This window comes from Stylophora pistillata, chromosome 4, assembly GCF_964205215.1.
Source record: "Stylophora pistillata chromosome 4, jaStyPist1.2, whole genome shotgun sequence".
Taxonomy (NCBI): domain Eukaryota; kingdom Metazoa; phylum Cnidaria; class Anthozoa; order Scleractinia; family Pocilloporidae; genus Stylophora; species Stylophora pistillata.
Window position 1 is genome coordinate 21,341,243 of NC_142522.1, and position 25,528 is coordinate 21,366,770.

The window sequence follows — 25,528 nt, forward strand, 5'->3', positions numbered from 1 at the left end:
ACTATGGCAATCGTACGCTACGCGCCTCGTTGGCTATCTATCATCTCATATCCAACGCGCGCTCGTGGAATAATTGTCAAATATTATATATATACTTGAAGCAGTAAGAGTACATGTACCTTCGTCCGATTTTAATTTCCTTTTCTCTTCAGATAAAGACTATGTGGGTCAAAAGAAATTCCACTGTGGTGGGGCCCTTATTTCTCGTCAGTGGGTTTTGACTGCTGCTCATTGCTTTTTTACGAAGGATGAGATAACTGGGAAGGCCCGACCAGTTACAAGCCCATCTTCGTGAGTTATAAACCAATTTTCTTCTTCCTCCTCCATGCATCCGTACATCCATTCAACCATCCGTCCGATCATCATCCATTCAAATGTCTCCCCACGTACCCTTTTCTTTTGTTCTTTCATGTGATAATGGGCTCTTGGTTCCTTCTATTCATCTTACCATCCACATCGCAGATCAGTTCTTCTATTCGTTGATCATTTATCCGTTCACCATCCAGCTACTCCTCCGTTGGTCTGTGTTTCTGCCTGTCTAATAACACCATGCTTTGATGTTGATTCATACACCTATTAGGATGCTGTAATCAAATTAAACAAAACCATCTAAGTGCCTTTTGCAACAAAAAATTCCAGTTTAGCAGAAAATTCTCGGTTCAAAAAAATTACGCCTAAAGGACATTAGTAAGTTGATGTTTGGATCTTATTATCCGGCCTTTCTTTGGCACCTCTTTTTGCTCGCATTTTCCCCTATTCTTCAGTGTATTCCCGGCTCAAATTCACCGTTTTCTCTTGCCTTATTATGGTAAAATAGCGCAATGGAGGAGGGGGAGTGGTGAATTACTCCTCTCCTCGGCTATTAAGTGTGCGATAGAAAGTGGCCCATCAACTGAAAATATTTCTTTTATTGTTATCAGTCGAAAAGCTGCTGAAATCATTCCCGCAAAGTTCTCGTTTTGATTCTTAAGCAAAATGGTGTAATGTCACATATTCTTGTAATGTTCGTAGATACGTTGTGTACGCTGGCGCCTATGAATTGTCAGAGCAGGGTCCTAAAGGGACCACGCAGAGAACATCAACCAAGAAAATAATTCCTCATGATGAAGATTTTGATTTTAGCTCGTTTCGAAATGATATAGCTCTTGTGAAAGTCAAACAGCCGATTGAATTGACAGCGTTTGTACGAACTGTATGTTTACCCGAGAAAGATGAGCAAGATTTGGCAACTCCTGACGAATACGGCATAGTGGCAGGATGGGGGGGAACAAAACATGTTGAAGTTGGAGAGAGGGCTCAGAATGGCGACTTTTCAAAGGTTCTGAAACAGGCTTCTTTTAGAATCCAGAGTGATCAGTTGTGTGTGAACAAAGCAAGGCGTAACATCAACTCTTCCACGACATTTTGTGCTGGGGATGGCAAGGGCAAAAGCGACGCTTGCCACGGAGATAGCGGTGGAGCATTCGTCATAAAAAGTGGCAAACGTAGGGCATGGGTCGCCGCTGGTATTGTAAGTTGGGGCGATGGATGCGCGCAAAAGGGGCACTATGGATACTACACTAAAGTGCATCCATTCATCGATTGGATAAAACAAAAAATGAAAGAATATAAAGATTAGAGAAATCTGCAAGTGACTTTTGAAATTGAGTCAACTTCTGGTCCATTGGTTTTGTATAAGACTTCGCCTATGATAAGTCGTAGCTTCGCTCCCCAGATTCATAACTCTACCAATCGCGAATTGGTCTTTTTGTTTGTGTTTTTTGGCTTTCAATGGCCCCTTTTGATAATTTTGTTTTACTAATTGGCCCTTGTGATTACTTTGATTTGTAGCCTTATTTCACCTTCACCTGTGATCGAAACTCACCAGTGGCTTTAAAAAATGATGATGAAAGTTTTTGTTAACCATGACTTTTTATTGAAGGCGAAAAGGGCTAGCACATGACGAGAAACTAAACCTCGATAGAGGGTAATGCATTTTGGTTGACAGACGATGGTCGTGAATGTAACAGTGATTCCAAAGTCCCAATTTTAAAGAAAAGAGTTCTCTGAAAGAGATGCTTTAGATAATTAAAAAATACTCTTTTATGGAATGGTGATAACAATATATTTTTCTTCTCTGTATAACTTGAAGTCTGATGCGGATATGTAGGACTAAAGCAGTATCTTGCTTCTGTTATTTTAGTTAAAGATGAAGTGCATAGAAATAAACTAATAGCAGGAATTGAATTGGTGAAGATTTCTTTTTTGTTTATTTTAGAAAGTTTTCTCAAATCCTTTGTACGTTTTACTGAAGCTCGATTAAAATTCAGTTGTTTGGAGGTGATTCTGCATCTAAAAGCTCGTTTAAGTCGACAAATTAAGGAGCGATAATAAAAAGAAACAGAACAAAAATGTTGAAAGGAAAGAAATGAAGAAATTGGAAGATGAGCTGAACTTCAAGACGGACAATTGATAACTTAGCCTTTAAACTGACACTTCAGTCTCATTGGTGGCTCTTCGAAGAATGGAAACGCCTCCTTGAGTATGGTCAGAAGGAGTGGGCTACACATCTCCTCTTACTTCCGTTGCGTTGGCGAGAGGAACTGAGGTCCGTTGTTGTATAACAATGACCGTGAGCCTCCTTGCTCCATTACTAAATCGTTTACAGAGAGCTACAATTTTTTTTCTCTTTATTCTTCCAGTTTCCCGTTTTCAAACTGCAAACTTTCAAGTGTGCAAGCAACACGCAAAAAGCTTTTCGGCGGAACCGTGACAATGAGAATAACCCACCTTTAGATTAATGTATTCCTCGACGTGAGCTCTGTAGTCGAGACACGGGTTTGATTATAGTGTGCACCGGATGAAAGTGTCATCTAAACTAACCGGAAATACCTGTGTAGCCCTGTGTGACAAGTTTTACGCTCGCAGGCCATTTCAAGGTTTATTCGATACAATTTGGGTGTCAGTTCAGTCGATTTTGCTAAAGAATACATAAGACAGGAGGAACTTAAGGAGGGGGTAGCATTTTAACCTCCTTAACCTTTTAGTTCCCTAAAGTGATTAACATATAACTTCTCCTTATGATGTCCCATAAGTTGTTCAGCAAACAGGAAATGAGAAGACTCAAACGTATCAGTTTGAAGCTTTTTTTTCTTGCTCCTAAACCAAATTCTCGTAATTATTTGTAAGGACATGTGTAGCAGCTAGAGGGGAGAATTAACAGTTGGATCTTGAGAGTTGAAGGTTAGATTTGAGTAACATGTTATTCCGTAGACAGCGTAGCCAGTACTGATACTCAATACTCAAAGACGGAACGAAATAGAGTACGTTTCGTTGTAAAGCTTGATTGAGCATGTGAGCGTGTGGACGCTGATCAACTCCCGCGAGGAAATACGACGCGCGTGTGTTACATGTTAGGAGAGCGAAACGGATTTCAGTTCAGGACGTTAACGTGACACCAATTTTCCTATTTATGGAAAGCAAAAAGACTTTGTTTTAAAAACTCTTTTTTTCTGCCTTACATCTTTCTATACCTTCTTTGCCCAGTGCAGTTTTAATTTTATCACTCGACTAACTCAGTGAAGTGGTTTGAAAGCTATACTCTCGGGGAAAGTAGTCTATGAATGTAGCACCAAAATACATAGATGACGTCATGGTGTAGTTGTCGCCGCTGCTGAAGGTCAACAGCGTGTGGGAAGGAACATCATACCACTGTTTCCTTTTAATCCTACGCTTCAGATAATCCGGAAAGAAGAAAGCTTCAAGCTGTCTATTGTCTCTGTTTTATTTCGATAACGTGACTAACTTGGTTGCTTCATAGTGTAAGAATTGCACATTTTATTTTGCATTTAACTGAGGTGTTTACACGAGAGAAATGCATGAAGAAAAAGTTTTGCTCCTTTGTCTTGTGAAATCATTTGTCTTTCTTATGGAACTAAAAATGGGCTGAAATGGAACTTAATACATGGAGTCTTGCCAAACAAGTCTCGTGCCTGCGTGATCAGGCATAGGTTTCATTTAATTTCTTAACTGTTGAACTGATGGAGTAAAATCACATCACAGTATGGCAAAAACTGAGACTGTAATGCTTGGTGCTAGATGATTTTTTTCCTCTTTGACTTGGAATATCCTACATGACTGCATTTCCAATAGATCCGGGAGGAATATATCAAAATCACTGCTGTCAGTTCCTAAATATTTTTAAAAACAAAAAATGTACTTCAATTATAAGTGCTGATAGAAGTCAGTCACGGAAATAATTTATCCCTCCTACATGTGTTTTGTATAAATTCTAAGAAAAAACGGACTTCCTGTTCTATAGAAAGTGTTCGATGAGAAAATTATGTTGATGCCCAATAAATAATTTTGAGTGAGGGTCTAGTTTTTCACACGGGGAAGTAAAATGTCAGTGCCGCTCCGCCCCAAATCAGACCTTATGGTTTTACATTGTTATGTCCATTTTGGAGGGATATGGGTTGCAACAAAACAGGGATGGGTCATTATACTTTTGTCTTTTGTTGGTTCAGTCTCCCAAGTCTATTTGTCAGGGCTTGAAGGTATACGATTTGTTGATGACTTATATCAGTTTTGTTATCCCTACGAGAAGCCATATGCTAGAGGTCATGCGGAGGACTGAGTATATGTTTACCAAGTTTCCCCTTACAAACTTGCCTACTCCCTCGAAAACATGATATTATAGGTGTGATGTATATACAACAAGGAACTATTCTACTAAGAGAACCTTCCGATTAGATCCAAAAGGAAATTATTTTGCTGTGACCTTAGACATTTTTCCTTGTTTCACGACAAAGAAACAGTGAAACACGAGGAAGAAAAATTAAGATTAACCTGTCAACACCTCAGCTTGGTGCTTTTGCGAGACACGTCCCAGCAGATCACACATCACGCCTTATAACCACAGCATTGCAGGAAGGAGTTTCATTATTCCAAAGCTTTGCTGAAAGGATGGCGAAGCTTGTCGGTGCAACGCTGCGAATAACGGTACTTCTACTTGCGTTGGGTTGTATAGCAGCCAAAAGGTTAGTTAAATTTTTCTTTCAACAATGATTAAGTCTCCGACCTTTCTTGATCTTTTTCTTTTTTTAAATTCATTAGTTTCGGCGTACGTTTTGTCGGTAACACGAACTGCAAAATGTTGGGTAATCACGCTCCAGCATTTAACTGCCACGGCAATTAACTGCGAGTGAGTGCAAGTCCGCAACAAAAGCCAAAATATTAAACAAGCAAATTTTTGCTTTCAATCAAAGCCGGTAAATTGGAATAAACCAGCTGAGCTCAAGTGCTTTGTCAACCGTTACACGATTGGTAACGGCGCGCTGTGCTTTTAGACAAATAAACTTCGTATTGCTCCGGTTGAAACTGAGGGAGCACCAAAAAAATTAGCTTTTGGGAAATAAGCCCTCTTAAATTTAAAATATCGGACATTACACTTTTTCAGTTCATGAGTATCGTTTTAATTTGTGCGGATGATACGCGGCGCTCCAAAACTGGCCAGAAATACTAGATATAAAGAACGATATCTTAAGCATGACAGAATGAAATTGTGTTCCGCGATTTTTTGTGATTTCTTGGCTTGCAGGAGCGCTGAAAAATGCGCTTTGAAGTGTATGTATGTTTCAGATCAAACTGAAACTTTTCTTCCGAAGAAAAAAACTGGCCTATGTGTAACCTTTGCGCTTGAGTGACTGGGCATTACGTGGGCCTTTTCATATCTAGGATTGAATATGCTTTGAGACCGGAAATACAAATTAGTTAAAAATTTGAATGAAGATTAAGTTTTGTTTGGACTTATTTTATAGCTAATATTAATAAAGACCAGTTCAATCGGCATTTAAAACTTTCGAATTTTTCTTCTTCTTCGAGAATTGATATTTGGAAATAAATGAGTGTCGAGCCAAATCTTCCAGATGCTATTTGGCTTTTTAGAGAATTAAATTTAAGCTACTGAAAAACCACAAGTGAGCTTTTTTCGCGAGTGGGCTGTTGAGTTCCATCACAAGTCGGTAAACCTTGGCAAAAGTTCTCAGAATGGTTGGGAGTAAGCGAAAGATGAAATATAGCGGTACTATGTGACATTCATCTGAGGTATATTCTCTTCGCAGTGGAGGTGAAACCTGATCAAATATGCGAGAGTGCAGATCAGGCCTCATGCTGTGTTTCGTCTTCCGTTAGCATTAGCTCCTGTTAATTGTTCGTCCAGAAGTGCTGTAGCTGATTGTAATCTTGTTTTTCCAAATACCGTGTAGGCGTCTCAGGAAGTAAAAGTATTGTTTTTTCTCAAATATCGGGAGCATGCGTGGGTCATTTGGCGGGCAATAGCAAAGCAAAAAATATGGCGAATTCACATGAACCTTCACGGAATGTTGATTTTTGAATTAAATTTTGATTCATGGATGTATTCAGGCGTTTAAGAGGATGTTTATTTCATTCTCTGCAAGAGCGCCGCATTAAATGTTATAACAAATAATTCTTTTTAATGATATGAGATATGTATTTTCATATTTTCTAAAATAATACTGACCTCTTTATATCAAACCTTCTTCTGAAGCTAGATTTCATTTAATTAAGGAAAAAAAATCTGTATACTTTAACCATACATTGCTCTATAAGTTCCCTACGAATAAGACCATGAGTAAGAGAGGTTCGTCATTCAAAATTCTCCGTTTTGAATGGGGCAGGGGAGGCTGCCTGGTTAAGAAGGACGGCTAATAGACTTGGGCTCTGTAAACTTATTTAGTGTTGAACTCATTTGTAAATTTGAACGCATTCATGGCGTAATCTGTAACAGTGATGATATGCTCTTGTCTAGTCAAAAAGGGTGTAAAATCAATGGATTTTTGTTTTTCAGACAATTATCAGAATGTAGGGGTTTTTGTTCTTAATACAATCAAGCCGCAAGCGTGTTAATTATTTTTTCTATTTAACAAATGGTAAACACCACAGCGTACACTATTGAGTTATGGATGCACGCGGGAGGTTGCTAAGCACGAAAGAAGCGTAAGAGTCGCGCGAGGCGATAGCCGAGAACGATTCTAGCTTCTTGAGTGCTTAGCAAACCTTCCAAGTGCATCCATAACTCAATAGTGTACGCTGTGGTGTTTACCATTTGTTTTATAACATAACATTGATACATTGAAGCTAACGAGTTCCCTTTTATTTAACAAGTCTTACGTGACCAGAAAAAACAAGCGCGCGCGGTAAAATAGTCTTTGCATTTGCTCACGTCAGCAGCGCACACCCACGGGCAAATGGGGCACGCTAAATTGACCAATCAGAGCGCGCGCTTAACTTTGGTTATGTTATAATTGATTTTATCTGCCATTTCATATGTTACTACGATTTACGAAAATTGATCAAGATTAGAAAAAAAGACTATGGTGAGGAAACCAAATAAGAGGCATAAAGGCTTATAAGCAGCGCAAGATCAATAAATCTAGATTATAGATATGATAAACAATGAACATGTTGACGAGCCGTATATTGTTGGTCATAGTAGAATTAGTAGTTATTGATAATAAAAATTTTTTTTTCTAAAGAATGTGAGAGACGAAGAGCCAGTAATCTCAGGAGTAATTCATGAAACTTGGTTGAAAATTTATCTTTCAATCTTTCATTTTATCATTTCAGGTTTTCTATAATGGCTCCAAATGTGTTTCACATTGGTGTCCAAGAGAAGGTATCAGTGACGGTGTTCGACGCACCACAACTGGTAACAGTGAAGTTGTATCTACAGGACTATCCACACAGACGAAAGACATTCTCAGAAGTACAAGGAGTTGTTTCAAACGGTAACTTCATATTGGTTGATACTGAGAAAAAATATATCTTTTCATGTAACATAATGCAAAGTCTTATCGTTTTATTTTCCTTTCTCCAGATAACAGCGTTTTTCTGCCTGTAAAGGTATGACAAGTTTACTCGATTATTCTGTAATGTATAGGTTATCTTGTTAAAATTAAAGAATATATGTTGTAAGTGTTCTCTAACGTCAGGGGAAAGTACCAGCTCAGTAAAACCTAAGTGTTTCCTTATGTAAAAAAACATCTTATTCTTATACCAAGATATTTTTATGGCAAAGCAGAGGCCTTTTTGAGAGAAAATAGGGCTTTGCGGTCCAGATATAAAATAGTAGGTACTATCTGAGGTTCAATTAAAAGTAGAATTTTGTTTGTTACTTACTGCTGTTCCTTTTACCCCACTCAAGGTGAATCCGCAAGACCTTTCAGATCCCAACTCTGTTGATAAACAGTATGTTTATCTGATTGCAAAGTCAGACGATGGCCACTTTCAGTTTCACAAAGAAGCAAAGATTCTTTTGAGTTACAAAGACGGCGTGGTATTCATACAGACCGACAAACCCATCTACACACCGAGACAGAGTGGTAAGATATTACAAATGATCCCCTTCGACCGAACCTTGAAAAGGAAATTCACTATTCACTCCTCATGTGAACTGAGTCTAACTCAAATTTCTTTCTTTTAAACAGTGAAAATCAGAGTGATGCCGCTCGAGTTTGATATGAAGCCATCAAGGAGGAAGGTGAGTACACTATTCACCACAATCGGCAGTAACGTCACAATCTGATTGGCCAATTTGACGTTGTCGATGTACAGACAGGGCTTCTCGCGTCAACTTGTCACGACACATACACGAAACGTGTCACGCACTGGAAGAACCGTTTTATATTTGACATCGATAATCATATTGTGGTACAAGGAAGGAAGGAAGGAAACTCTTTATTCGCACTATTTCAAGAGGTTACTACAGATTATAAAAGTCAGAATATATAAAAAAAACAGTAAATTACATCAATAATCAAAAGTAAAATGTGCACAGTGACCAAAGTAGCATAGCTTTCGAGTTGGCCACAGACAAAACGACAGTGGTTAAGCATAGTCTATACTCTTATTGACAATGATATTTGTCATCACAGTGGTTAAAATGTTGTGGATTAAACAACCGTCGATTTGTTAAATTTACATGATACTTTCAGTCTTCCTTACATATCATTTTGCCCATCAGAATCAACTTAAAACTCATACGGCAATCAAATCCTACTTGCTCTGAAAACACTCTTTTGTAACAGAGAGTTTAGGAATCCCTCTTCTCAAAGCTAAACCCTAAACCCTTGATAATGTAAAGGTAGCTGTATTGTGGCTTTTTTTTTTTTCTTAAATTTGAAACATTGGGCACACAAACGAGAATAATTGAAAGACCCTAAGAGTTGGCAGGCAACGGAAAAATTCTCTAGGAAGTTTTTTCGAACAAACTAACCTTTTGTTTTGTATTTTGGCATCTTTATTTCTCGACACTTATCTTACTTCCACACATCTTATTTCTTTATAGATTACCGTGGTAGTTATGGTAAGAATTTACTGCTTGTTTTTTGTTTATTTTTTAATGCGTTCGTTTATAAAGAGTTATAAAGAGAAAGGTTATAAAGAGATCGACGCTGCTGGAGACGTGATGGCTTCCAACTACGTCTTATTTGCAAACAGTGTCCTTTTCTTAACCCCCTCTGAGTGTTTGAACGATGAAGAATTCGTTAATCACAGCACACTCCTTTAACCAAAGCGACTAACCCTGTTGGAACATAATTTTTTAGCAACCTCTTTTACAGAGTTTTAAAAGAGTTTGGCCCTAAACCTGTTAACCTAATTTATGGTGATACTTTTGTTTTTCAGAATCCACAGGGTGTCCGTGTACAACAGTGGAAAGACTTGGATACCACTACAGGTGTGAATTGTTCCTTGTCAAACCTTTAGAGAGATGTATAAGAAGGTCCCACCAGACGTACATATTGTCCATTCTTCTTTTATTAGCCACATGTTCGACTGATATTCTTTTTTTTTGAAACGTGTGAATATACCACGACTACTTTTCTACTTAATCTCTTGCTATCGTCTTCACTTTTTCGAAAGAGTTGTGTTTCGGAAATTGTTTTGAGAACTGAACTTGTAGATAAGGGGGCTAGATAGTTAATTTTTGAATAAGATGCGGAATTTTTACGTGCAATGTCAGTGTGATCAATCTTCAGACCCAACATGTTTTTGTCACGTGCTCCTCGCGGGCTATTTCAAAATGGCGGCTTGCTTAATGAAACGTACAGTAAACTTCAAAATATGATTTACGTGTCTTAATCACCCAGCAATTCAAGGAAGGTGTCTTTACTGTTTAAATACGTGATGAAATATTGTTTCGGTGGTTGTCAAGTAATGCAAATGATGGTAAGGTTTCTTTATATGATTGTGTTATGGCTGTTACTGATTGTGGATGTTGGGATCGACATGCTTAATTTATAAATTTATTTCCCTATCAAGGTATCATATCAAAAAGACTCGAACTGGGCGACTTTGTACTCCATGGTAATTGGACCATAACAGCCGTTTACGGTCACCAGGTATTCCAGTTCTCTAAGCTCTTTAAATGTCTTCAATGATGGTAATATGGCAAATCTTTTACTCTATGAACAAATATGTAATGCCGTAATTCCGAAACCAAGTTGGATGCATGTTATTGGATAAGTTAGATTTCTATTTTGCTACTCAGTTTCTATTTTTCTCTGGATCACATCTTTGTCCCAGTCAATGACAGTGATATTAAAACAATACAGATTTCAACTTAAAACAGAATGATTTCAGTCACATGAAATAAAAAAAGAAAAAGCATTTTACACGTGGTCATTGACTGAATTTCTTTTTCTTTATTCCTTTTTTTCTTTTCTTTTTTTTCAAAGAACATCCACAACACTTCTGTGCAGTTTGAAGTGAAAGAATATGGTAAGGATACATTTTGAAGGGCTCAATCAGTTCCTTGATGTTTCTCATGCTAAACGTTGCGTACTTCTTTAATATTTTAGTGCTACCCAAGTTCTCGGTGAAACTCACAGTGCCACCTTACATACTGAAAACTGATAATGAATTCACGATCAATATTACTGCAAGGTAAGAGATAACTTGGTTACCAAAACAAACACTATCCTAACCTGAGATACTTTTAAAAGACAATGTAGCTCTTTTGAAATTTTCAGAGAATATTCTTACAGAGAATGAGAAAGATGGTAAAGTTTGAGCTAAGTCATAAACAAAAATGTTTTATTCATCTAGTCAAAAGTGTAGGACAGAAAACTTGTGTACCCACTGCAAGGATAAAATATCAGTCCTTTTTATTCTGTGCACCAATGCTCTACTATTGAGCTTAAGAGAACTCTTTGATCACTAGACCTTTGCTAAAACTTTAGGGAACTTGAGTATTATTGTTTGCTAAGGTCGAGAAGAGGAGAAAACAATAAATGGAAACATAAAAAGGGCAAAGTATAAGCCACAAATTTGAAAAGCAGCTAAGCCTTCTTGCTAATTTACAATCTGTTTTGTTGCTGGCCTTTTCTCTTTTTCCACTTCAATTTTTTTTACTCCGTTGATTAAATTTAGTGATAGCCCCTCACTATCACAGCAGAGTTCTGTCGGTAGTTTTCTTTATATGTTATGTGTTTTTTTGTATGATACTTGTGCAAGAGCTGAGTGATAAGATTAGAGTTGATAACAGACTACAAAGATTCCACACTTGAACCCAAATAGTTTAAATCCAACAAATTTTACTTGAGTATTATTGTTTGCTAAGGTAGAGAAGAGGAGAAAACAATAAATGGAAACATAAAAAGGGCAAAATATAAGCCACAAATATGAAAAGCAGCTAAGCCTTCTTGCTAATTTACTATCTGTTTTGTTGCTGGCCTTTTCTCTTTTTCCACTTCAATTTTTTTTACTCCGTTGATTAAATTTTCCTGATTTTTGCCATGATATGGCAGTCACAAAGGTGCTATTGTGGTTGTCACATAGCAGTAAAATTTGTTGGATTTAAACTGTTTGGATTGAAGTGTGGAATCTTTGTAGTCTGTTATCAACTCGAATCTTATCACTCAGCTCTTGCACAAATATCATACAAAAAAACACATGAGATATAAAGAAAACTGCCGACAGAACTCTGCTGTGATAGTGAGGGACTACATATACATCAGAGAATCACAACTATCCTAAGGAAGTGGCCCACTAGAAATTTCCAATGTTTAAATAAATGTCTGGATGTGAACAGAAAAAAACTGGGTGGAGTATTTGAAGTTGATAAACAAGAAAGCTAAAAGCAAGTTCTGTGTCATTGTTTGAACTCTTTCCTTCCTTGTTGCACAATTTAAATTTTGCACCATTCACCAAATTGAAATATGGCATCCAATTTGAATTACCATTGTTCTGGACTTACTAGCCTTGTCTTTACATGGAAATGCAAAAGGATTATCACATGTGTGAGAGGCTAGTAAGTCCAGAACAATGGCAATTCATATTGGACGCCACATTTTGATTTGGTGTATAGGGTAACCAATCTTTTTTTTTTTAGCTGTTTTGACTTGAAATCAAAATAAAGTTAACCCATGGTCACATCTCTCTTTGTTCATTTTTTCCAAGGTACACATATGGGAAACCTGTCCTGGCAAATGCTAAATATTCTTTGTCTATAGTGGGTCTTGATGGTCAAACTATAATGTTTGATTCGCAAACCATCATGGTAGGTTATAACACAAGGATCAGATTAGATTGACAGAGTCAATTGTCATTGTTTGTTCAGTTTATTGAAAGACTGAACAGAATACGTGGTTTATCTATCGATTGACTGATACACTGACTGACTTACTGGCTGACTAATCACCCATTTACTCACTCTCTCACTCACTCACTCACTCAAGCACTCATTTGCTCTCTCACTCAATCACTCATTCGCTCTCTCACTGACTCATTGACTGACTGATCTCAACTGATCGACTGACTAAGTTAGTGACTGACTGGCTCACTGACTCATTGGCTCATTGAAGAGAGTTGTTCTTTTAGCAATATTTGTTTCACTATTCACCTCCATCCATTTTTGACTCAGCTCCACAGCAGTGGGGTTACTACTGTACCACGACGGGTCCAGATGATCCGAGACCTCCCTGGGAAAATCTGGTTCCCGTTGCAAGCCAGACTTCTGGTTCAGGTTGATGTTGTTGAGTTGGTGACAGGTAACACGGCAACAGTTGAGGATAGGACGTGCCAATTTACATCAAGCCCTTACCGCATTGCCTTCAAAAACACGCCAAGATACTTTAAACCGGGATTGCGGTATGTAGTGAAGGTAAGAACTGTTACATAACAGCTCTTTGAAATACTTTGGCTCAAAATTTAGAGACAACATACAAAAAAATAGTAGCTTCTAATTGATTAAAATGACCATATGTAGTCCTTTTTATGGTGTTGAATCTCACCCCCCCCCCCTTTAAAAAAAAGTAGGTTGAGGCAAGGAGGAAGGAATTCCAGGAATTCAACATTATTTTGTAACTCTACTTGTTAATTGGTCTAGGGAGGGCAAAATCTACCAAAAATACAGTTAAATTCAGTCTTGAAGCTCTCATACTTTGAGTTAAAAAAACTGTGTGACTCAACAGAGAATAGGCTAAGGTCTTTTACACTTGACAATCAAGTAAAGTCTGGGAAAAGGGTGATTTGTGTGCTAATCTGGTCTTTTGTCATGAGAATGAAAAGCACATGGACTGTCATGGCCCACAGAAAGGATCTTCAGTTCCATGTACTTTAGTTTCTTCATATAAAAGTAATAATGCATAACTTCTAGCAATGTTTGGCAGATTTTGATATAATTGCTGCGATTGTATTCTAGGCTTTGGTTACCTATCCCAACAAAAAGCCAGCTAAGAATGTTCCAATGCTGATTTCTGCCCAAGGGATAAAAGGCGATGCTAAAAATGATTTGAGGAGAGAGGATCGAGACCCCAATTCAGTAGACTTAACAGATGAAAATGGAGAGGTTGAGTTTGTGGTGGATGCTTGTTTAGACTGTGACGAAATTCATATTAAGGTTAGATCAAACACAGTGAGCGTAATTCATCCATCTTTCTGTAGGGTAATAACTAAAAAGATTATGTATTGTGCGTTCAAAACCATTTGGATTATTTCAAATTGAGTTGGCTTTGAATCAACAAAAAGTTGACTGTAATTTGATATCCACCAAACTCTTTTGATAGTAATAGACGCCAGAGCTTTACTTCTGTCACATTGCAGTCTTTAAGGGGCTGATAATTCAATGTTGAAATTTTTTTGTAACATTCATTGATAAATGAATAGGTGGAAGAATTAAGCAATTTGTCAATGTATTATCCAGTTTAAAATAAAGCCTCTAAATCAATTGGCAAAAAACTAAAACATTAAAATTGCAACTGTAAGATTTAAAATAATAATAAATAATAAATACGTAAATTGAAGCTCCCCATAAGGGACTTTTCAGCCACAATGTAGACTAACTAAGTGCTTAAGAATCCCCACTGGTAGGAGGCAGACTAGTGGGCTATTTACAGAGCGCAGCCGAGGAGTTGAACTAGGGGCAACCGAGAACAAATCTAATGAATAATAGGGTGAAAGACTTGAACCCGGGACACCGGATTACAAGTCCAGCACCCTAACCACTCGGCCACACCGCCTCCCAGTATTGATATGAATGATGACCCACCACCACCCAACATCCTCTTTGATCTAGTAGGTCAGAAGATGTAATCTCTCTCTCTCTGTAATAACACAATAAAGATTGTAAATAATTATGTTTTGGACCCAGCTCAGAGTTATTTTAACCCGAGCCGCCGAATGAAGAAAAAAAGGGCAGCAAAATAGTTTGATCAATCACTTGATGGCGAGTATTTTGGCTGGCCAAAATCTCCATTTTAGCAAAAAGCGCCACAGTACCCGGCAAAGTGATAATTATGAGATTTACACACGGTCCAGTATGAGACTGGTGCGTAATTAATTTTTTTTTTATTAGGTTAAAACGGACAACCAGAAACTAACTCCTGAACAGAATGCGGTGGCCAATAAGGTGGTGACCCCATTTGACGCAGAAAACGGACCGCTGATTATGGTGCGCCAGCTGACACATGGAAAGGTAACTTTCACTATCTGATCAACCCTTAGTGATTTACATTTCAAGATTTTCTGGCAGTAGGCAGCTTCTTAACCCCACTCGTCTTAAAGATCCTCACGTGATATTCTCAATCGAAGGAGCTGGAAGACAAATCGTGAACAGCAGATGACCATTTGGCTTTAGTAAGATTTTTACTCGTGATCCCCGGATAGCAGTGTAAGGCCATACTAGCTGAGATAGCGCTACTCCACAATTTTTTCGTTCGCTCATTTTAGAACTGCATATACACTCACAAAGATATTTTTCTGCAGGTATATGCATATTTTATCGACTGGGACGAAAATGATTTTCGCGGAGGTAGCCGATTGGAAGGCAAATCAAACTGTCCACTGAGTTTGTAGTCCTGATATGAACGTTTTGATAAGTGGTTTTACAGCTTGGTCCATGAATAGTTTGATAGAGAGCTTTTCGTTTGCGTGTCATGAAACCAAAGCCTGCTATTACCAATCAGAAAAATATGTCATCACGCGGTATGAACTACGAGCAGTCCTGCCTTTTTTGCGAAGCCAGTGCAATCCTGGGTTAGTTTGACTCTCAGACTACCCCAAACCACAGACTTCGTCCGTCGTAAATAAAAACATGCTTATTTAGCCCTTTTTTTCGTAGGTTGGCCGTAAAATACAGTGTGAAAGTTACCGAGACCGCAACGACGCTGCTGCTAAACTTTCGTTTGCGGTAGGTTGAATTCTCACCTTTGCCGCGTTGACTGTACACTGATGAGGACGCTGTCGAGGATAGTACATGTGCGCAATGGATAACCCTTTTATTCCTGAGATCTCAATGCAATTCTCCTTTCTGTCAGCCATACACTTTTAAAGATGTTAGTTCTGATGTGGCACCTTTTCGTTCTTCTGAATGGATAACTCACCATTCACACTCCAGTTCCAATAGCGCCTGATTTGTGTTTGTCTAATATGAAAAGTTCGATTTCAGGTTGTGTCTCGTGGACGAATTATATCTCACAACACAACAAACAATTTTGACGGCATGTTTAAAAGTTGGTCGTTCCGTGTCACTCCTGAAATGTCACCATCAGCGCGTCTGATTGGTTATTACATTGACAGCAACGAACGAGTTGTAGCTGACAGCATTTTGCTCAGAATTGATGACAAACTTCCCACCGAGGTGAGGGAAAAAGATTTAGTATAAAGAAAGCGGGAAAGAATTTTCTTTAAAATCCGTCAAAGGGTTTTCATTTTCTTCTGGGTGGTTAAAGGACTTCTTGTATCTTTAATTTGAACCGCAATCTTCCAAAAAAATTGTTCATAAAAAGAGAAATGAATACTTGTGTTGCGTTGTGATTCATGATTACCTTTTTCATTTCATTGCATCGCAAAACAGCTGCACTAATTTTTGTGAAAAGTTTGTGTTCGCAGAAATAAGAACGGTCGTCGTAGCCTTTTAAATCCCGAAATGTGATTGTCCCTCCAGCTGCTACACATTTCCTTTTAAATTAGATAAGAGAATTTGGTGTTAGATCAAGATAAAAATATCTACCTGATAAGTTTCATTATTCTCATTACCTCTTTGGTGAATGATGTATGGATATTTTATGGAGAAGTTCCATGTTTATTACTTGAGTAAATCGGCGAACGTGGGCCCTCCGTTTTCACATACCCTCAACCTATAACCATACTTCTAATACTTCTTGTTCTTACAGTTATATTTCTTATACCTATACAATACTTACCGCATTTTGTCAACATTAGGTCGAATTTCCAGATGCATGGCAGCAGCAGTCCGACGGGAGTTTGGTGCAACTCAACGAAGTGGAACAACTCCCGGGGAATCATTACCGACTGCTAGTCAGGGCCCCACAAGGGACACGTCTGGGTCTTCTTAGTGTGGACCAAAGCGTGTACCTTTTGAGGAACGAGAACAGACTCACTAAGGAAAGGGTGAGTGGTGTCGCTTAACAATGCTGCAGTTGAAATATTCGTCTATGTTGCTAGTTTCTTTGTCAATGTATTTCACTAAAATGGCGGACTCAGTCCCCTTACGAAGAGGGAATACTGGTACATGTAGATGGTTTTTGTGTGTTTGTTGAGGGGGGACTTATGGATGACGTCGGGGACTTACCAAATTATCAGTGAGTCAAAAAACAGTGAAGTATTTCACTGCCAATGAATAAAGGGGAGGGAAGTTTCTTTAGAAACTGCGGTGCTGCGTCGGTCGGGGTGTATAACAAGATAATTTAGTTTTATCAACTGACTTGATAATGTAAATTGGCCACCGTAAAGACTTTATAAAGCTGACAATTCGAGCTTTAGCCCTTCGTAAGAGCGGCTGTGTGTGTTTACATGCAGAAAACGGAGTGGGTTAGACCTCGTGTAAATAACCGGACCATTGTGTTTCCCTTCCCAGATTTTCAAGGCCATGGAGAGACTTGATCTTGGTTGTGGTGTAGGAGGAGGAAGGAACAACAAAGACATTTTTAAGGTTGGTAGTGTTACCAGATAGACTACAAATGGACGAAATATATCCCCAATTTTCTATTTCCATTTCCAATTTTCCAAAAATTGATCAGTTTCTAATCCTTTTTCTAGGTGAGTCGATACTCTTAAATCCCGAAAGTTGTTTCGTGGCTGTTGAAAAGAGTTGTAAGGCGAACTAGATTTGAAAATGAAACGATAGCGGGAGTTTAAAAGAATATTCGTCTAGTAAAGAGCTGGTGACGAGTTAAAGGCATCGCAACTTTTTGAAAATTTTCTGAGATTCTTTGATAGAAAAAAGTACAGCCATACAGCTTCTCCTCAAAAGTTGCAATGATTCTACCATCGCTTTTCGTTGTTTCCTTAGAATGCTGGTATTGTCCTAATGACTGAGAACTTTGTGAGTGACGGGAGAGAAGGTATCGTGCTGCATTGTTTTTTCTTTCTCTCTGTGAAATCTCTGTCTCCTTTCTTCCACACTAGCAGAAGTTTCAATAACTTTTTCGATAAGCTACGGTGGCCCAGAAGGCTCAACGCAAACAAAAAGTATACTGCAGCAAATAAAAAATATACTGCAGCAAATAAAAAATATACTGCAGCAAATAAAAAAATCAAAACGCAAAGAAAAAAAGTACCGCAGCAAATAAAAAAATGCAACGCAAACAAAAAATACTGCAGCAAATAAAATATGCAACGCAAACAAAAAAAAAAAAAGAAAACGCAAACAAAAAAATTGGAACGCAACGCCAAGGAAGACTGGGTAATAGTTCTTAGTTTCCCGCCAACACTCGTTCCATCCTTTTCTTGTTCGCCTTTCCGAAACCATGTTTTGCAGCGAACTTATGATAGTAACATGCTGCTCCTTTAAAAATTCGATAATAATTTTTTTTTCGTACCCTTGATGAAAGTAATCTTCTATAATCCTACGCAGATCGCTTTCGTCCATAATCAAAAACGAGTTCCAGTTCATGCTGTTTTGGCGGGAAACTAAGAACTATTACCCAGTCTTCCTTGGCGTTGCGTTCCAATTTTTTTTGTTTGCGTTTTCTTTTTTTTTTTTTGCGTTGCATATTTTATTTGCTGCCGTATTTTTTGTTTGCGTTGCATTTTTTTAATTTGCTGCGGTACTTTTTTGCTTTGCGTTTTAATTTTTTTTTATTTGCTGCAGTATATTTTTATTTGCTGCAGTATATTTTTTATTTGCTGCAGTATATTTTTTGTTTGCGTTGAGCCTTCTGGGCCACCGTAATAAGCGGCTGCTGATGGCGTGACAGGCAACTGGGCCCGAAAAAAGGGGCTGCAAGGCGGAACCCAAACACGACAGTCTCCTCGCAGGCTCAACAACGGTGGTGAAATTGGTAGACAGGCGGGGAGGGGGGGGGTGGCTTTTATTAACCCCCCTGCATTAGTTGTCAAGAAATATGTAAGGGTGCGGGGTGACATTTTACGGACTAGATATTTCCATTCAGGAGGACGTAATAACCTTTTTTTATTTACCTTCTATCCACTTGCCGTCTTTTAACCCTTTAGCCCTTAAGAGTGACCAGCTTCTAACTTTTCCTAACAGTGTCTTCCCTAAATCAAATGTAAAGATCATGGGAATACAGGAAATGACCACCAATTTAAGAAGCTCCTAATTCTCAAACAAGTTCTCCTTGTCAATAGCATAGGAAATGTAGCGAGAACAGAGCGGACAATTTCAATACTAACTTAGGGTGCAAACGATTAATCCAGCGATTTTCCCCTTTCAAATACCCAGGAAAAGACAATGCGCTTCTTCTTTTTTCTAGTGCATGGTGAGAAATGAAAGAGAAAACAAGCTTTCAGTCAGTACCTGAGTCAAAAATTTAACCTGTACTAAAACGTACCGGATGATCGTTTGCGCCGTTCTTAACCCTTAAATCATTATCTCTACCTTGTAGAATTCCTGTTCAAGGCCGTAGGTCTTCAGATATGATTTCAATATTGTTTGTGTTGACAGATTACGGTTGCGACCACAAGAATGCTCGGAAGAAGAGGAGTGCAAGCAAAGAAGGTAAACAAATTCCTTTTCATAAAACGATTGTATTCAAATCAGTTTTTATTTTCTCTCAGCATTTTACAACGTAACAGTTGGTGTGTGTTTCCGTTTATCTCTTTTCTCTTTAAAAGCTCAAATTCGTAAGTAAATGTTTTTGACTCAACAGATTGCAGCAAATCCTGTAAATTGGGTCAAGAGCCCGACGAGGATGGTAGAACATGTGCGAGGCGCGCCGTGGAGGACTATTCGGAACTTTCGCCCACTTGTAGAAAGGCGTTCTGGGATTGCTGTAAAAAAAAATTTGGTGCAGAAGGTAAGGGTTAAGTGTATAGGTTCATCTTTGCTTGGACTTTCGGCCTTCTTCACTTTAAACGACAAGGATTTGGTTGACTAACATGGTTAGTACATCATCGTAAAGTACCCCACCCCTACTCCCCAGGATTTGGTTAGTTCCCCCACCCCTCTCCCTAGCATTTGTCGGTTACTCATCCCCTCTCCTCTGCATTTGGTCAAGTTTTTTTTAGTGCCCAGTTATACTCGTGGATTGACGTTCGAATATCTTGCACATAACACGAATAAAACCCTCCCTCTACCACCCCCCCCCCCGGCCCCTTCTCGGCTGAGAACGCTTTCGATCCTGAGTCTAACGTACTAGGCCACGAAAATGATAATAGTAAGTACCTGACAGATTGGGAAGGCTGGGACTTCAATTCTCGTTTGGCATGATTTTCTTTCAATCAGAGGCGTGGCATTCTTATCAGAACACATACTATCTGAACCACTTTAAAGTGTAATATTAAACTACTTTCTTATTGGCCTTCTGTGTGAATTTCCTATACCTTTATTTTCCCAATCAGATCATGTGTTTTCAAATTTTGAGAGGACAAGTTCAATGTTCTTTAAAACGCAATTTCTCTTTCAGATTCTGCCCTTCTAGCAAGAAATCTTGACCTCGGCGATGGCTTTGATCAAAGTGAAGAAGAAATCCTCTCTCAAACTCAAGTGAGATCTTTCTTCCCGGAAACCTGGATCTACGACGAGAAAGTTGTTGGGTAAGGCGTGTTGTCCTGAGCTTTTTTAAAATGCTCTTTTTCTGTTCTCTCACTTTCTTGGAAACGATTTTGTTCTAGAAGGGCTTCTTCATTAATATTCAAGATTCGTATACATGCTGTAAACGACCGGGTCATGATGGTCCTAACAATGACTGTTGTCGGTGAGATTGAATGACGTTTAGATCTGAGCGGAATTTTATTTTTAGAGTCAAGAAGAAAGTCTTTTTGCAACGTAATTTCTGAGACATCGACGGAAACTGGCGACCAGGCCTCTGTTCCGTTAAACCGTCTCTGGCGCTTGGTCGGTATCACGTAAGAAACTTTGAACAGGAAGGGTTTAAGGCATGTTTCTGAACTACATTAATATCATTATTTAGTGGCATGCAGGGCGAAAAGGATCCCATCCAATAGAATAAAACCTGGGAGACTTGTGCTTCTTAGGCAGGAATGAAATCAAGGGAACGAAGATAGTTTAAGATTAAAAAGTGTGCCCGGATTGCAAATGAAAAACTTATAAAGATTAGCCTTAGTTTTCTTAGATGCTTGAACAGTGATACTTCTCCTTAATTGTGAAGTCACATAGTACCCGTGAGGCAACGCAGTACATTGCAAAGCGACTCTATAATGTCATGTTATGATATGTCACGTCACGCAACGTCATGTTATTTAATGTTTCCTAGCTCGGATGGAGTGATTCAGATGGGTGTCACCATACCCGACACCATAACCACGTGGGTGATGCAGGCTGTGGCAATCAACAACAGAACTGGACTGGGACTAGCCACACCTCTGAGGATTTTGGCATGGCGTGAAATATTTCTCTCTCTGAAGTTACCATATTCAGTCAAAAGAGGAGAGCAAATATCCATACTGGCAACAGTTTTCAACTACCATGACCAAGAGTTGACGGTGAGTTAGAAATTAAAATTCTATTCTATTTTAACGCTTATTTTGAAGAAGGAAGATGAACTAAACAGTTTATTCATGAAAACGTAGTTTCTTTAAACTCATGAATAAAGGCTGATAGTTTCGAAAGAAACTGTTTGGGGCTGCGTTGGTGGGAGTAACGAAATAAATTGGATATATCAACAAAGTTGAAATGGTAAATTGGCCACCGTAACGATTACAAAAGCTGTCGTTTAAAGCAGTCTAAATCCCACAGGGATCAACGAACGCTTTTCATTCCACTAATTTATTCTTGTTTTTCTCGTTGCCATGTTCCCTCCAATAACGTAGCTCCATTTTCTGCCTTTAGAAGCACACACAACCCACAATTCTTCTTTTTAAACTCAGTTTGTGAGTGAATGATTTCAAAGTAAGTTTCATTCATTTTCTTCCAGTATCCCCTCTAGTAATAGTAATAGTAATCAAAGTTTAATGTCTTTACGTGGGGTATGGTTACCCATATTGCCCGAGCCAGAGGCTCATGTATGAAACGAAGGACAACAACCCACCCATCCCACCCCAGGGGAGGACATCCATCACACAGTAATCTCGTGCGTGGGAAATTAACGTCTTCTACCCCTAACCCTGTTGGAGACGGGACCTCCATTTATTCGTCCCTATCCGAGAAGACCAGAATATCTAAACCATTTCTTGATGTTATAGAAAGGCAGCATATTCTTCTCAATTATTTTAAGACCTTGAGTGTTGGTCCGGGCGGGGCTCGAACCCTCGACCTCCCGCACATCAGTCCAGCGCTCGATCCATTGAGCTAACTAGGAGGCGGTTAGCTCAATGGATAGCTCTCCCAATTTTTATTCAAGAAACGCCTTTTCATTTGCTTTCAGTGTCTGGAAGGGGATACCCAAAATTAATTTTGCGTTGAAGGCGTCTGAAATTAGAGCATACGGGTTTGCGAGTTTCCGAAAAAAGTAGGAATAGCTCGATAAGATATGACGTTTAAAGGCTCCAGCGGCATTCACACAGGCGGGGTTTGTGTCATTTAAGCAGTGATCATATACGCTGCTTCCAATCAAACGTGTTAGCTTTTTGTTCCGTTTTCTTCAGGCAAAAATTTACCTCAAGGGCGACAAAGATTTTTGTTCGATTGCTGCTGATGGTAAGCGTGGTCTGATTGGAACAGTTAAAATTCCACCTAGCGATGCTCGCTCGGTGGCCGTGCCAATTGTTCCTAAGAGAATTGGAGAAATCTCCATTGAGGTCTCAGCCATCCTAGCAGGCGAAATTGATGGATTTATGTTCAACCAAGGTGGAGATTCCGTGAGAAGAAAACTTCTCGTTGTGGTAAGCATTAACACTGAATGATTAGTCTTTTTTTTTTCAAGTGTAATCATGAGAATATTGGGGCTGGATGTGTTGGAACTTTTGAGAACATGATAAGAATGTTCTCGTACCCATGGTTGAGAATTTAGTATGAAACCTCCTTTTTTCATGTTAATGGAAATATATTTCGTTGGCAAAAATAAATATGGCGTCAGGGGTAAAGATTGACGAATTTTAACCGTTAGTCGTAATATAAAGAGTTCACTGTAAAGGTTTGCTTCTGTTAACCTTAACGGAAAGAAATTAACCGGCCAAAATATTTACCCTTAGCCGTAAAAGCCACCATCCCATTGAGACCATCATGAAACCAGGTCTTAAAGTTATTATTATTTTAGCATATTATATGGTGGCTGTTTCTCTCCTTTTCCCCCAATAAAATCGTTTAAAAACTACAATTCTCACTGATGGCTTAAAATTCCTGGTTACCTTCCTTTTATGAAACTTACGTACAACATTATTGAGTCGAAGGAGATCACAAGAATATTGACAGATTCTCAAACAGGAAAAATATTGAATTCAAGATCTTGTTGATCAGTGCAATTTTATCGGAGGTTATACGTGGTTGTAGAATTGGGGAATTCGGATTTTATACATTAACTCAGCCAATGCCGTTTTTGCCTTTTTGGATACCCGCACTGCTTTGATTGGTTAGCTTTCGACCGCTGTGATTGGCGCATGTCAATTAGTGTTTCCTCACGGTTCGCTGACGTTCAACTCAGAAGGCTACTGTCTTTCTCGGTCCTGGGAATCCATGTTTATAGACTCTTGATGTTGTTACGGCGAAATCTTTAGTGAATCGCCTCTTTTACCTGCGTGTGTAACAACGAGGCCACAATCGATAAAATAGTTTTCTTCCCAAAGCAGGCGGCGCCCGATTTTCTGGGTATGGTCTGATATCTTCACCATGTTTGTTGATTCTGTCCTGCGCAGGCCTTCCATCCATTAAATCGTGAGGCAAATGATAACTACACACACCATGATGAATAGCCATGACCTTTTCATTACATAAGAATGGTTGATGAACTCCATACCTCCGTCGTGAACTTCAAGTTTTAAAAAGAATGTCGAGTGAATTGGACTGACAGAATGTAGGAGGGTTAGAGATGGTGAAAGGAGAAAGACAATTATTTCCCATTTTTCTATTCGCTGTTACTTTCAAAACTGTTTAACTGTTTCTTATAACTTTTCATTTTAGCCGGAAGGAAAGGAAACTCGAAAAACGCAATCCTTTGTATTGGATCCAAATGGTAAGACCTTCCGAGCATAACAAACTATTTAGCAATTATTCCACGAGGGCGCGTTGGATATGAGATGATAGATAGCCAAAGAGGCGCGTAGCGCCAAGTTGGCTATAATCATCTCATATCCAACAAGCGCGAGTGAAATAATTGTTTTATTAAAGAAAACGCTCCTAAGATATTAGACAAATCCTCTTGACTTTATTTTATAAGAAGAAACCGAATGTTTCCATGTACAGATATGAGATTATGGTATATTGGCTCATATACCATGATGGCTAAGCCAATGAAAAGTCTTTGGATAATTGCATTATCCTATGATCCAGTTTTTAATAATTTTAAATATATTGAGACAAACTCTTAAAAACATATTTTTGATGTTAAGGAAAGAGAAATTCAATTCTCCTATGAAGAGGCTCAGTGTTGAGAGCGTAGCCTCCCACCGCTGTGGCTTGGGCTCAACCTGTTGTCACAGAGTGGTTGATTCTATTATTGCCCACCGTCCTTGTTCCCAGTTTTTTTTTCTTCCAGTTCTCAAGTTTTCTTTCCTTGGCATTAACGGACACTCCGAATTTTTATTAATTTATCTGAAATCAGTGAACGGAGAACCATTCCATAGATGTGTTACTGCTGAGTTCTATGCAGTTATTTGTTTATAATTTAGTGGAATATTCGTCATTTTTATTTTGATAATCCTTCTAACTTGCCTTTTTGTGTGTGTAAGGATAAAGAAAGAGTTATTTTTTACTGATCTCAATTCGTTTATTTATCTAGGAAACCTAAACGACGGTCCTAAAAATGGAGATCACAGCCAAAACAAACCAACAGCTGCACCTTTCCAGAGTCAATGTATGTATTTGAAATGTGCGAAAGGGACACTGAAGCTGCATGTCTGAGATGAACGAGTAGAATGTGTCGGCTGAAGCTTTTAATGTTTTTCTAAAAGCTGGCGATCGTACAATGAAAGCAATTCGCGAGACATTTAGGCTATGAAAGTAAAGTGAGGGAAACCTCAGCACATTGTTTGAAATTTAACAGACGTGAGCAACTAATAGGCGTGTGGCTTGAACAATAAGACTGTTTTGAAAGGATGATCGTTTTGAATGGGAAAGGGGTTTCCCTGTTTTATCAATGCTTGTTCATTTTCGCTGATCATGTAAATCGAGTTAATATTTAGAATCTATTTTCGTGGAACCAAAAACTAGCAGTCTGAACGATTTCCATTATTGCATGATTTCGCTTGCAACACGTGCGAATAACTGTGAAGTATTTTAATCTCATAGTGTATACTGTTTTTTTCAGCGCATGTGGATGGTAACGGCCAGCATGATATTATCAAGTTGGATTTTCCAAAGAAAGCCATTCCTGGTTCAGTCGGTGCAATGGTTTACGTGACAGGTACATGCTCGATTATGAATGTATCCAGTCGTTTCTCCAGAAAATTTAGATTTAAGGAAAACCGAAAAGGGTCCTTTGAAGGTAGAAAT

At 38.6% G+C, this 25,528-nt stretch overlaps 2 protein-coding genes and 1 long non-coding RNA gene across 3 annotated transcripts in view; 2 read left to right on the forward strand and 1 right to left on the reverse strand.

Moving 5' to 3' along the window:
* The window catches only part of LOC111328749 (A.superbus venom factor 1), a 60,498-nt gene extending 58,272 nt beyond the window's left edge, over positions 1-2,226 (forward strand). Inside the window, exons 56-57 of the mRNA XM_088757917.1 lie at positions 153-291; positions 1,012-2,226. Coding sequence (XP_088614043.1) covers positions 153-291; positions 1,012-1,618 — 746 coding nt within the window. The 3' untranslated portion in view covers positions 1,619-2,226. The remainder of the gene's footprint in view (positions 1-152; positions 292-1,011) is intronic.
* A 1,737-nt stretch (positions 2,227-3,963) lies between these two features.
* On the reverse strand, positions 3,964-4,965 carry LOC148732833 (uncharacterized). Its single transcript, XR_016000875.1, has 2 exons — positions 4,828-4,965; positions 3,964-4,169 (listed from the first exon to the last, which is right to left on the reverse strand). It is a non-coding gene; the product is annotated as an uncharacterized LOC148732833 (long non-coding RNA).
* Positions 4,886-25,528, forward strand: part of LOC111328748 (complement C3-like) — a 30,975-nt gene continuing 10,332 nt past the window's right edge. The window contains exons 1-27 of the mRNA XM_022933242.2: positions 4,886-5,018; positions 7,627-7,787; positions 7,877-7,902; positions 8,204-8,381; positions 8,487-8,539; positions 9,347-9,364; positions 9,685-9,736; positions 10,321-10,400; positions 10,737-10,779; positions 10,860-10,944; positions 12,460-12,559; positions 12,923-13,162; positions 13,703-13,900; positions 14,855-14,974; positions 15,620-15,688; positions 15,947-16,138; positions 16,723-16,911; positions 17,378-17,452; positions 17,813-17,864; positions 19,427-19,480; positions 19,632-19,778; positions 20,388-20,517; positions 21,198-21,426; positions 22,528-22,764; positions 23,999-24,050; positions 24,816-24,890; positions 25,344-25,439. Coding sequence (XP_022788977.2) covers positions 4,945-5,018; positions 7,627-7,787; positions 7,877-7,902; positions 8,204-8,381; positions 8,487-8,539; positions 9,347-9,364; positions 9,685-9,736; positions 10,321-10,400; positions 10,737-10,779; positions 10,860-10,944; positions 12,460-12,559; positions 12,923-13,162; positions 13,703-13,900; positions 14,855-14,974; positions 15,620-15,688; positions 15,947-16,138; positions 16,723-16,911; positions 17,378-17,452; positions 17,813-17,864; positions 19,427-19,480; positions 19,632-19,778; positions 20,388-20,517; positions 21,198-21,426; positions 22,528-22,764; positions 23,999-24,050; positions 24,816-24,890; positions 25,344-25,439 — 3,025 coding nt within the window. The 5' untranslated portion in view covers positions 4,886-4,944. The remainder of the gene's footprint in view (positions 5,019-7,626; positions 7,788-7,876; positions 7,903-8,203; positions 8,382-8,486; positions 8,540-9,346; positions 9,365-9,684; positions 9,737-10,320; positions 10,401-10,736; positions 10,780-10,859; positions 10,945-12,459; positions 12,560-12,922; positions 13,163-13,702; positions 13,901-14,854; positions 14,975-15,619; positions 15,689-15,946; positions 16,139-16,722; positions 16,912-17,377; positions 17,453-17,812; positions 17,865-19,426; positions 19,481-19,631; positions 19,779-20,387; positions 20,518-21,197; positions 21,427-22,527; positions 22,765-23,998; positions 24,051-24,815; positions 24,891-25,343; positions 25,440-25,528) is intronic.